This window comes from Pollicipes pollicipes, unplaced genomic scaffold (assembly GCF_011947565.3).
Source record: "Pollicipes pollicipes isolate AB1234 unplaced genomic scaffold, Ppol_2.1 Scaffold_6052;HRSCAF=7182_pilon_pilon_pilon, whole genome shotgun sequence".
Taxonomy (NCBI): Eukaryota; Metazoa; Arthropoda; class Thecostraca; order Pollicipedomorpha; family Pollicipedidae; genus Pollicipes; species Pollicipes pollicipes.
This window is the reverse complement of record NW_023596805.1, coordinates 27,159,765-27,173,022: the sequence shown is the minus strand read 5'-3', so window position 1 is coordinate 27,173,022 and position 13,258 is coordinate 27,159,765. Positions and strand designations below refer to the sequence as shown.

Genomic DNA, 13,258 nt, shown 5'->3' with positions numbered 1-13,258 from the left:
GTCCGTGTCGCTCGCTGAGACTGCATTCAACTGTGGCTAAACTCGTGGGCAGGGTCATGAGCAGACTATGGTTTTTGACAACTTCAAGAAATGGTCTCCCATTGGTGGCGCTGCTGCTCGGTTGCAGGCTCTTGCCGCCCGCTGGGCAAATCACAAACATTCTTTCATTCGCGTCCGCAGATGCCAGGGCAGTTGTCATGATGAGGAGGCGGGGAAGAAGCGCAGTGCTGTTACGAAGCGTTGACATGGTAATGTGGATTGGAAAACATAATTGAAATGAACATCCTTATTACGTCTTGACGGTGCTACAGTGGCATTATCAAGTGTTGTTATTGTCCTAGCTGGTCATGAGGCTTCACTTGAGCATGTTTTTGAAATATGTCCCAGAGGTGGACACTCCCTTTAAAACTCTCTCACAAAGCTTACATACGCACTGATAATTATAAAAATGCTGTGTAGAAACGAGCTGAACCAGCTGATAACAATGCAGCCCGCACAATTCTACTAGCATTCCACCATCATTTTTATCCACCTTTTAGTGTTCTCAAACAGCGTGCAAGTTACGCTTGACAAGTGTAGCCTATTGTTCTCCCATTCCTCGCTGTCCTAATCCAGTTATGACAGTCAAAATGAATACAACATCAGCTCTATATGAATGTATTTATTCTGAGCAGCCGACATATAAACGTAACAATCACCAGCCGTTTGCTGAAAGTTTTAGCCTGACCAAATATTTAGCACACATTACGGTCACTGAAAGTTCCGTCCAAGCATCCTTCCATGGCGTGACGTCCAACAACCAGACATTACCCTGTTGGAGCAGCGCTCCTGTTCTCCGCGTGGTGATTGGCTGCGGAGAATACGGCGGCGGGGTGGCACACGCATTACCGAGGACTCCCTGTGCTGGTGGCTGGCTGGGACAAGGCTGACTCACACCTTGAGGCTCTATGTGCTGGTGAGGCTATCTTTAACAGTATTGCAACCAACTACGATTCAACACACGCTGGCCGATGGGGAGGCTTGGTATCTGGAGAATCTGAGCGAATGCCCAACGAATGTTGATTTTTCAGTTTGGGGTGACAGCTCCACAACTCAGTTTGCGTTTCCTTCCCGCTGCACTGACTCTTTCTCAGTAACTATTTATTAGTGGTACAATGTACAATTCGGGACAAAATGACCCCGGCCGCCGGCGCACGATAAAGCACCAGTCATCATCACCATCCTAAAGTGTACAGTTCTCAGTTGACACGCAAACGATCCTCAGTAGTAAATAATCGGTAGAAAACGAGCTGTGTATTTTGCTTTCAGTTCACGCCTAACACTTTACGCCTAACCCTACACGCCTAACGTTTTACGCCTAACGCTTTACGCCTAGCATACACTAACACACGCCTGGTAGTTGCGTTACGTATGTTTGAAATTGTTGGCACGCTATTCGAAGTTGCTTTCATTCAAGCAGCAGTACGTATTCTTAATAGCGAGTGGGGTGTAAGCACATTGCTAAAATAAACCACACCAAGGCTTCCGGCCCAAAAGCTGCACGCTACAGACAGACGCCAGCTGTAGCGAGACGACCACATACGGACACAATAGCAGCAGAGGGACTAAACTGACCCGCTTCACCAGTGACGCCATCTGTGATCACCAGACGGCGGCCATCTTGTGGTCAGTGCATCGTCTCCCAGCCGGTACACCGGCAACACCAGCGCGTGAGAAACATAGTCAGCAGGACACACATTCCAGGATACACCACTATAACAAGTAAGTGGTAACAGGCTTCACGAAAGCTGTGACCAAAGCCGAACATAACTCCACTTTGCGCTTTCTTCGGCACAGGCGCAGCCATCCCCAGCACTGACTGTGCATCCATTCTCTGCAGCTGTTCCGAGAAACGGTTCAGTTCTTCACTACTGACACAGGTATGTGTGGGAACCATAGACGTCCCACTGGGAACCACAAGAAACAACGTTCTAGTGACACGGATCCGTGTAGGACTCACTCTAGCCACCACAGGCACGTGTGCCGCCGGTCCAGTGACACGGATCCACGTGACCTGGGTGACCGGTCGCAGGGCCTAGACCATCGGTCATGTTCCCGGGCGGTCGCAGAGATGCGAGAGAAGCGCCACTCCTGCCAGCCTCGGGCTCGTCGTTCGTAGAAGCGCCACTTAGACCAACCTGGTGCGAAGGAGCAGGAACACCACTGGCCGCTAGTGGTGCAAGAAATAGCTTCGACTACCGAAAGCATCGACTACCCTCCATTAACTTTCGAGTCACTGCCACTAACAGACTTGAGCCCATTATGTGCTCCCCTAAAATATTTATTTGATGCATGGTTGATCATGGCGACATATTATGAGTTAGACATACGGAACCCGTGGCGCGGGCAAGGGGGACCGTACAGCGGGACGTGACCTCCCTACCTTAGATATTTAGGACCCATCAGGCTCTTTGAGACCTTTGATAAAGGGCCCGATTTGAGGGCTTGAGTTGAGGACTCGAAGGGCTTGAAAGGCCATATTGGCCGCTTGCCGCCGTAAGTGGTATAAAGAGGTCCCAGCCCATAGGGCCGGTCACTCAAATGCCAGGCACAGGGTTCTGCGCGCTGATCAGGGGTCCCTTGAGTTGACAAAGGCCTGTATGTTGGTCAGACACCCCAGGAACGCACAGTCGGCTCCGTGTTGGTATGGGCCTGAGAGCTCATTTCCCAAGCAGGAAACACAGACGGAGTCAGGGATTTCCATTGGTCGGGGGCCCCAGCGTCTGTCAGAGCCTCATAGCGCATAACAGGGGTCCTGTCGAGCCAAAGGGCCGCGTGTCGGCAAAGGGCAGTGTTTGAGGAGCCCCGAGGGGCCTGGAGAGCTCACCGGGCCGAAGACCAAAGGCTCCATTGGAGGGCCTAAGGGCGCGAAGGGCTGGTCGCAGTCTTATTCAGGGGTCCTGGTTTGCCGGGACGGGTGCTCAAATGAAAATCAGAGGGCCCTTTGCGCCGATCGAGGACTCCTGAAGCGATGAGGGGAGGCATGTTGGTCAGGCAACATCAGTGCTGCACAGTCGGCTCCGTGTCGGTATGGATCTGAGAGCCCACTTCCCAAGCAGTTACAAAGTCGCGGCCAGCGATTCACACATGTTTGGGCCCCTGTACCTGTCGGGGACCCACAATGCCTAACAGGGGGTCCTATCTTCGAAAGGAGCCCAAAGTCGGCCAAGGGCAGTGTTTAATAAGGCCCGTAAAAAGGGCCCGGGTGCCTCATCGAAACCGAAGAGCCAAGGCCTGGTTGGAGGGAACAAGGGCCAGGAGTGCTAACTATAGATCCCTGATCACACTCTCGGATGGGGTAGGTGGGCGTAAAGCAATCTAAAAATCGCGCAGGTGAAAGATATGCCTGGTCCATCCTCTGATCTACGATTTTATGTCCTACAGCATTCGAAGGTAGTTGTTTAAGATGCGGCATGATTTTCGTCCCACCGTTGGTCATGGCTTAGTGTTCGCCGCAGGGCCGACGCTGCGCGGCCTATGGAGACAGAAAACGCCGGGCGTCGAGGTTTGTTGCAAAAATTTACGAGCGCACATTTTCGAGACTATGCTACCTTATGTTCATTACGTCTCGATTATGACTTAGCGTTGAACATTCACCAACAGATGTAGTTTGGCAATGTTATCATAGATTGTTGAATTATTTCTATCTATACCACATGATGTAATACTCAGATTAAAATTCCCGCAAAGCTTCTCTGTTCTGTCGGTCTAGAAAACGTCAACTGGACCGTCGTAAAATAAAGCGCGGCGGAGATTTTTTTCATGCGGTCGTTTAACGCATGATTTCTTCAGATTATTGCCTGTGAAATTCATACAGAGCTGATCTCCCGGCAGCTTCTAGATTCTATTTCAGTTACAGAAGGCAAATATGAGAGGCGATTTTGTCGGGAAGGGTACTTTCACTATCAGGGAGCTCTTTGTCAACCCAATGCCCCACCCTTGCCAAAGCTCTGGCTGCCACCATGCATGTGGCCTTAACGACAGCATTGTTTATGTTACGCGCCTCAGTTCGCCTGCTTGTATCGGGAGCGTCGGTTACATCCTGTGCATAGTGTGGGGTGAGCCACTGAGCTGTGAGCCACTGGGCTGCGAGCCATTGACCTGTGAGCTACTGAGCTGTGAGGTGCTTAACCGTGGGCTACTGGGCTTCGAGACACCTAGCTTCGAACCGCTGAGCTGTGCGCCACTGAGCTGTGCGCCACTGAGCTATGAGTCACTGAGCTATGAGCCACTGAACTATGAGCCACTGAGCTGTGAGCCACTGAGTTCGGCGGACTGATGGGGCAATGGTCTGTTTTTACTAATCCGAGCCACCCTGCCTCCCGAGCATCCCAGCAGCCAGAGACAATCCAAATGGTCGGTGCACCTTGTCGCGTGGCATCCTTCCATTGTTAGGTCAGGACACGCCAGGTGATGCGATACACGTGAATCTCTTCTCCGGGCCGGTTTGTGACCAAAGTCTGTCTGCCGGCACAGCCGGACACCGAGGCAACACAGGTACGTATCAGCTGAGGTCCATCGCTGATCGCCTGCAGAGTCACACGCACCACCTCGTCAAACGCCTGGCCAGTCGATCACAACACTTCGTCAAACGCCCGTTGAGTCGCTCGCCCCACCTCGTCAAACGTCGGGTTAGTCGCTCACTCCGCCCCGTCAAACGTAGGGTCATCGACTGTCAGCAAAGCAATCAAAATGTAGCCATCATCAGAAAGTGTTCACACGGAAACGTTACGTGTACAACCATCGCTGGAACGATGCGGTGACTGCGAGTACTTCTAGATTAAGTGAGCTTGGCCCGGTACCGCCCGGAGAGCCGTTGCAGCCATCTGTTGAGCAGGTAGACGTGCAGAGCTTTTTCGTAATCCCGTTAGATGTCATGCCGATCTCACACCCAGCGCCCAGATCCGCACCTATGCAGGTGCGCGTGACCTCCATCAGTACCTCTGCGGCAGACAGACAGTTCAGAGGTTACAGCGTCAGGCTAGGGCTAAAAATCACTTCAGAAGGTACAGGAGCAGGTCAGGGGTCACAGCATCAGTTCCTGCGTCACAGGGCAAGGTTACGGTCAGAGGTCACAGGTTCGTTTCGAGGCATACGCGGTAAACGTCATCAGCAGATTGTGCAATGACATGGTCCATCACACCCAATCACGGACCGCCGTTGCGGCTCTGTTAGGCGAGTGCTGCACTCTCTGACCAGCGACCAGGGCGTGGGTTCGCGTCTCAGAAATTACATGTAGAATGCGCTACATAATAAGCCCGATCGGTTTATCTCCACGTTTCTTACGGTATTTTTTTTTTGGGGGGGGGGGTATTCACGACTTCTGGTCTTGAGGTTTTTGTTTGTTTTCGCCATCACCCACGTAAATCTTTCCGCATTGAATGCGCAATGACAGAAGGAAGGTGCCCTTTCTAAAATCAGCTGAGGAGGCTGAGTTGGTCGTGTTTGTCTAGCCGACTCCAAAAACTGGATTACTCCCCGCATTTCGGTCGCTTTAAATTGCGTTACAAGTGTCAAAACTATAAAGCCTTGTAATTGGGATTTGTCTCTTCCAAACTTGTTTTGGTTTTGAATAACCTCGTCCCCTCCCGAGCCAGTGCGGAGCTGAACTTTAAGACAGTGTAGAGCGGGGGGGGGGGGGGGTGCAATTAACAAAACAAAACATTTAGGTGAGTTGATCCGTTACAATCACCGAAAAGTTGTCGTTTTTCTGTCATTCAGGTTGGCAGAGGCGCAAAAATATGGCGTTATGCAAAATGGCGTGACGCGACACTTCAGACGAAGATTGCAAGAACCGACACTTAAAGACGAGAATGGCATGACCCGACACTTACAGACGAGAATGGCGTGACGCGACATTCACAGACGAGAATGGCGTGACGCGACACTTACAGACGAGAATGGCGTGACGCGACACTTACAGACAATAATGGCGTGACGCGACACTTACAGACGAGAATGGCGTGACGCGACACTCACAGACGAGAATGGCGTGACGCGACACTTGCAGACGAGAATGGCGTGACGCGACACTTACAGACGAGAATGGCGTGACGCGACACTTAAGACGAGAATGGCATGACCCGACACTTACAGACGAGAATGGCGTGACGCGACATTCACAGACGAGAATGGCGTGACCCGACACTTAAAGACGAGGATGGCGTGAGCCGACACTCACAGACGGGAATGAATGGACATTTGCATTGAATTTGGCAAATATCAAACTGCATCACTGAACAAGACGACGCGTGAACACATTATGGCATGCGTCTCCATTCTAGGCGTTTTAGTTCCTTAATCGCCTAAAATCAAGGTCTGATATCAGGTAAAATGTTCTTTGAACTGAAAATGGTTGAAGGAAGCATACTTGACATACTTAAACTTATACTTGGTGAACAAGAATTCAAAAATTGTTGTAAGTAGTTTCAATACCTGATAAAGCTGGGGTCTATAAGCCCAGATTCAGCTACTGCCATCTAGCGGAGGATACCACTTCAGAGAGGTCTGTTGGCGCGGTTCGTTACTATTATTAAGTCGTTAGTTCGCCAAACGGGATATCACGGGGCTTAATGTGTAATACTGATGGCCTAAGTGGGCTTCGGGTCAGGCCAGTTCGTACAAGATGGGTCACCAATATGCACATAGGCGGATCCTGGGGGGGGGGGGGGGAACGGGGCCCTAGCCCTCTCCCCAAAAAAACTCTGAGAATATGTTTTGGCCCCCCAAAACATTCCCAGGATTTCATACAAGTTTCGTCTACTTACTGTCTAATTTAACTTTGATGGTGCGGTATCAAACATTTCTTTCCGTTTCGGAAAAAAATTCATGAAGAAAGTTTGGCAGCGATTTGAATATCAAAACGAAACGCATATTGACGCGGTTTAGTCATACTCGGCGCAGACATCGTGTTTGATAAGTGCACTGGACCTCGGATCCCACACCAGCCAGCTGGCGACGAACGGTTGCCCCCCCCCCCCCACCCCCAAAAAAACAACACCGGGCTAGATCCCCCCTGATATGCATTAGGAACCGCTGTGCAAAGGTCGCTATGTCGAAGACACTTTCGGGTGGGTTACTAGCCTTTAGTTAATATTACTGGCATTGTATAGATAACTGACCTGTAGAAGACGCACTGCGTGGATTGCTGACATTTGGTGCCTATTGTGAGAAGGTTCAATGAGATATAGTAGCTGTCTCGTAAGAATAAATGGTATGCAGTAGGCATTCACAAATGGCTCTCTGGGATGGATCAGACATCACCGGGTAGCTTACAGACATCACGGGATGGCCTACATACCTCACCGGATGGCTCAAATAATTACCGTATGGCTTCCAGACATCACTATATGGCTAACATACACCACCGTATGGCTTACAGACATCACCGGGTGGCTTACAGACATCACGGGATGGCCTACGAACATCACCGTATGGCTCACATACATCACCGTATGGCTTCCAGACATCACTATGTGGCTAACATACGCCACCGTATGGCTTACAGCCATCACCGGGAGGCTTACAGACATCACCAAAGGCTCACAGACATCACCGGATGGCTTACAGACGTCACCGGATGGCTTACAGACATCACCGTATGGCTCACAGACATCGCCAGATGGCTTACAGACATCCCCAGATGGCTTTCACACATTACCGGATGGCTTACACCTATCACCGGATGGCTTACGGTCATGACCAGATAGCTTATATACATTACCAGATGGCTTACACACATCACCGGATGGCTTACAGACATCACCGTATGGCTTACAGACATCACCGGACGGCTTACTGGCATGACCGGATGGCTCACAGACACCCGGTGGATCCCACCGTAGACGACTCGCCTGTGCCATGGACGCCGAGGTTGCGGTACTCGCTGAGCGTGATGCAGTGGCTGAGGTCGGCACCGCACGGCTTGGGCGGCGGCAGCACCGTGACGCAGTGAGAGACGTTGGTGCCCGTCCCGGAGCTGCACTGGACACAGCGCAAGCTCCCTGCTGCGGGAGACAGGGGACGGTCGGTCAAAAGTCAGGCACTGAACGCAGCGCGAGCTTCCTGCTACGTGAGACAGGGGACAGTTCGTCAAAAGTCAGGCACTGGACACAGCGCAAACTTCCTGCCGCGGGAGACAGGGGACGGTCGGGCAGAAGTCAGGCACTGGACACAGCGCGAAGCGTTTTTGCTTGTGCCCGCCCCTGGAGGACAGGGGGTGGTCAGTGGTCAGTCGCTCGACACAACTGGACACAGCGCAGGCCGGCCGCTGTGGGGAGACAGGGGACGGACGGTCAGTGGTCAGTCACTGGACACAGCGCAGGCCGGCCGCTGTGGGGAGACAAGGGACGGACGGTCAGCAGTCAACCACCGGACACCGTTTCAGCGGAATGGACCGTTTCAACGAGTTCTTCTCGTCGGTGAACTCTCGAATCGCAGCCGACCTGAGCGACGACGTCACGGCCGATCCGGACCCGCGTCCGCCCATCGCCGCCTCGGCGGCGTTGCAGCTCCAGCTAGTCATCCCAACCGCAGTTGGCGGGACTTGTGAGACGCATGAATTCGTCTGAAGCGGTCCGTTTAGACTGGGGTACCGTTAAGCGTAGTCAAGCGTTGTTTCATAGTGATGAGCCCGCATCAGCTGTGCATTGTTAAAGCGTCTGTGACGGAGAGGATTTTTCCCGAAAGTGGAACACATCCGAGGTGGTTCCCCATCTACAAAGCGAGAGGCGACGTGTACGAGCTCTCTATCTTCCGATCTCCCTTCTACCTCACTTGTCTAAACTTGCTGAGAAAATTTCCGTGATCAACTCTCTCGGTATCCATGTAATCGCAGCATTTTGTTTCATGATCAATATGCGTGCAGGCCTTCCCTCTGCACCAAGGAAGCCGCGCTCGGCGCTGTCGAACGAATCAATCAAAACTCAGAACGCGGTGAGATTTCCACAGTTACCGCCGCGACCTCAGCAAAGCCTTCGACAGTATTGACCATGGCGTGCTCTTGAACAAGCTGGTATGATACGTTGTTGACCCAACGTCGCTCTGGAGCTATCTGAGCGGCCGGAGGCAGCTGGCGAGAGGCGGTACGGCGACTCGGCCGGTCCGTTTCGAGGTGCCCCAGAGGCCTATTTTGAACCTCGGGTTGAATCTCTTCAGCTTGTTTACGAATGATCTTCACCGTCTCTGACTGGGCTGTCGAGTGATAGCATTGCTGACCACACGGAGCTGCTTGAACACTCGCCACCCAACCCTGGAAATGTAAAATCACTAAAACGGCTTATTAAAGGCTCCTTCGGGACATCCCAGCGCAGGTTCAGACCAAATTCACTAAAGGTGAGCTCAGAAAAACACACTTCACCTTAATCGGAACCAGTGAGAACATCAATAAGCTGAAGACTTTCATGTGTAAGCTCGCTGACAATTCGTCGCATGTTTGTCCCTTGAAGTGCAGTGTCCTTACCGGGCCACCCACTCATCTGAGGCCGGAGACGTGACACTGCAAGTACGAAGTCTCGGCCCCACAGAGCGGGTTTCGCGACCGTGCTGCCGCCTGGTGGAACCAGCTGCCTCCGGCCGCCACTGAGCGTCCGACACTGTCCGCGTTTCGTGCGTCTCTGAGAGCACTGAGGGCGTGAGAGCCGCTCGCTCTGTGCTTGGCTCCATTGGCTTCTGGGGAAACTCCTCTGACTAGCAGCTTTTGCGTGCAATGTGTGGCTGCCTTGCTTTGTACCTTTTGTGTTATACCTTGTACATGATGACGCTAATCGTGAATAGCGATACTGCATGGATGGGTTAAATATGTAATACAATGCAATTTTGATAATGTTGGCACCACTTATGGGACATGTAACTTATTTGTCCTTTGGGATTTCGTATTGATACACTTGTCACTTGTTGGGAGGCTCTAGGGCTAGACTAGGACACAGCTCAATCTCCAAGGACTTGGCTCATGTTCGAACACATGAAACCGGATGAGAAAGGGACTCGGGTTTTTAAATTGGATCAAGGATCAAGTCTGAACCAGAACAGCAAACCCGATTTTTGGACACATGTTCAAACTCCGCCTCAGAGTCCGAGAAAGGGATCGCTGGGAATGGCTGACAAGCGGTGGCCACCAGCCGTTGTATGCCAGTCGTGGACGGCAGCTACCCTTGTCAGAACGACGCGCCCTGGAGGCTTTCGAGCGGACCCACGCGAACGGACAGTGTCGACTGGGTTCGGCGGACTGGCCGTGGACCGGCGGCGATCCGAACCTGTGGCACTCGGACAGAGACGTGCCCGGCCTCAGGGCGAAGCTGTCATCTGTCTTTTATTCCGACCTGCTAACGCTTCTGCTAAGTCAATCAGAAATTTAACGGGGCTGTAAGATACCAGGAAAAATAAAACAGGAAGTGTCACATGCAGTGGTTTTTATATTCCGTGCACAAAAGCTGCTATCTCTGAAGCTCTTGAACGACATACCTCCGATGGCCCATCTAGTGGTAGTTTGGTGACGGATAGAGCATAAGATAACTCGCGGCAATGGATAGTTGAATAACCTGAGATTACCACGAGATGTGTAGAAACCGCTAAAGTTATAGCGACCTTCGCGGCCGCGGCGATGCCAGTGACCAGCCGACTACCACTGGCTGTCCTCGATCTGGCAACACACTCCCTGGCAACGTCTGCAAACCAAGGACAGGGGATCTGCCCGGCGCGAGAACCGGGGCTCTGAGAGAGAGAGCGTGTCGCGGAGACACCGGGTAGTCGTGGATTCCTGCGCGCGCTGGGAGGCCACCGGCTGAGCGGTTTCCGGCGGCGCGGCCTGTACTCGCTGTCATGTGGGCTCTCGCTGTGTTCTTGCTGCTGGTGACGGCGTTCTTGTGGATTCGGAGGCCGCAGCGACCGTCCAACTTTCCGCCGGGTACGTATTTGCGCCCACACAGCTTGCTGGGTGACCGAAGGCGCGAGAACTTAGCGGAGGGGGTGGGGGGGAGGGGAGGTTTGTGGAAGGGGAGGGAGATAGTGGGGAAGCTCGCTCCCCTTTCTCTTGAAAGCTGGAGGCGCCCCCTTCATCTTGTAGTGTCTGTGGAGGGCCAATTCTGCTATATTATGGTATACTAAGCGCCTCTGTGTTGTTGTAAGGGCCATTCTGAGCTGTTACGGGATGATGTAAGTCTGTGGAAGCTCATTCTGATCTGTCGAGGGCTCATTCAGACCTATGCAGGTTTATTTCGACTGAAAGAGGGTCATTCTAAGCGTGTGGACTGACGAGTACGCTGTTCATATTTGCCTGCAAAAGGCTCATTCTGGACTAATGCAGGGTCTACGTTTCCATGTGCAGGGACCCATTCAGGCCTAGAATGGGCATTTTCTGTCCAGTAAAGTTGTCATAATTAACTGTGAAGGCCGCTCTCATTAGCAGAGAGCTCATTATCGACTCAAAAAACATTCTATCCTGTTAGATGACTAATTCTGATCTGTTGAAGGCCCAATTTGGCTTGTGAACGTCTCATCATGACCCGTTGAGGGCTCCTTGAGGCCTCCAATGAACCATTTCCGCACATAAAGGCCCATTCCGGCCTGTAGAGGGCGATTTCTGACCTACGGAGGACACATTTTGACCTGGATAAGGCCAGTTGGGGCTTGTAGAGAACACACCATCTGATTGTAGGGTGCCCATTGAACATAATCCTCACGCCCTGTGGGTTGCACTGGGTGTTCATTGCGTAGGCGCACAAGTGCGTATTCATGGACAGGCACCGGCGAAAATGTGTGGCTCAACATTCCCAGGTTTTTATTGATGTGCCATGAAGTATTGCTTCTGACGCAGGAGGTAAAAACTTTTCTCCAAAAAATACAAATCCATTGCTCCTTAAGAAATCAAAGTGGAGATGTTTTCCGAAAAAATCTGCATTTGTCCACCACCTGCAGGCCTACGTTATCACGGAGTTTCGCAGGAAGCTGTCTTTAATTGCAACGTGCGCGGCTTTTATATGTTACACTTAACTTGGGGCGAAGTATAGCACACATGAAACATTTACTTCTCCTACTCCTGATGCTATGCTACGACTGCTATGCTACGCCGGTGCAACCACGGCCCAGATTTTGAGGACAATTCCGGTGAAACGAATCGCTGAATGACTCAGAGTGAAATGGGCTGAGACTAAACAATGCGTTCTTTTTCAGGTCCTCCAACATTTCTCATCTTTGGCAATCTTTGGACGGTGATTGGGTCGATTCGGGGCAAGTTTCTGGCGAGCATAAATCATTCCCGGCACGAGTTTGGAGATATTTTTGGCTTTGTGCTTCCAACTGGTGACAAGATTGTGCACATTTGCAAGTTTGAAGACATTAAAGAGGCCTGTGCAATGCACGAGCTGTCTGGAAGACCGAAGAGCTTTGCTCTGCTAGTCCGCAGCTTCCAACAAAAGCTTGGTGTCATTTTCAGCGAAGGCCCTGCCTGGGTAGAGCACAGACGCTTTGCTTTGAGGCACCTTAGGGACCTGGGCTTCGGGAAAAACTCCATGGAGTCGACAGTTTTGAGCGAATTCGAAGAGCTCTCCCAAGAGATGAAGCGTGAAATTGACTCACCGATGAAGGTAAACTTCCGCTTCAACCTGACGGTGCTCAACATACTCTGGAGACTGGTCGCCGACAAGCGGCTGGAGAGTAGTGATCCCAAGGCCCAACACTACATCGCGACGGTCAACGAATTCTTCGCTTCCATCGGTCCGGGTAGCCCGATGAACCTGGCGCCGTGGTTGCGTCACATCGCCCCCGAGTGGAGCGGCTACGCGCCGCTCATTCGACATCGCGAGACCACGATTGGCATGTTCCACGAGGTGGTCCACGAGCATCGGCAGACGCTGGACCGCTCCAGCCCCCGCGACTTCATCGACCAGTTTCTGCTGGAGATGGAGAAGCCAGACGCTGAGGCTCGCCTCTTCACCGAACGCAACCTGTCCATCATCGGCATGGACTTGTTCATCGCTGGCATGGAGACGACGTCCACCTCTCTGAGCTGGGCGTTGCTCTTCATGGTCAAGCATCCGGAGGTGCAGAGTCGCGTGCAGCGCGAGATCGACGCTGTTCTCGGCGCAAGTCCGCCGACCTACGGCGACCGCACGCGCATGCCGTACACTGAAGCCACGCTGATGGAGGTGACGCGGCGTTCAAACGTCGTCCCCAACGCAGTGCCGCACAGTGCACTGAGCGACCTCTCGTTTCGCGGCTACAC

General features: G+C 52.3%; 1 protein-coding gene across 1 annotated transcript in view; it reads left to right on the top strand.

Annotated features, from left to right (window-relative positions):
• Window positions 1-13,181, top strand: part of LOC119104837 (methyl farnesoate epoxidase) — a gene marked incomplete at its 3' end in the record, with an annotated part of 36,143 nt that extends 22,962 nt beyond the window's left edge. The window contains 1 exon segment of the mRNA XM_037228561.1: window positions 12,208-13,181. Coding sequence (XP_037084456.1) covers window positions 12,208-13,181 — 974 coding nt within the window.
• Between the last annotated feature and the right edge of the window lie 77 nt (window positions 13,182-13,258).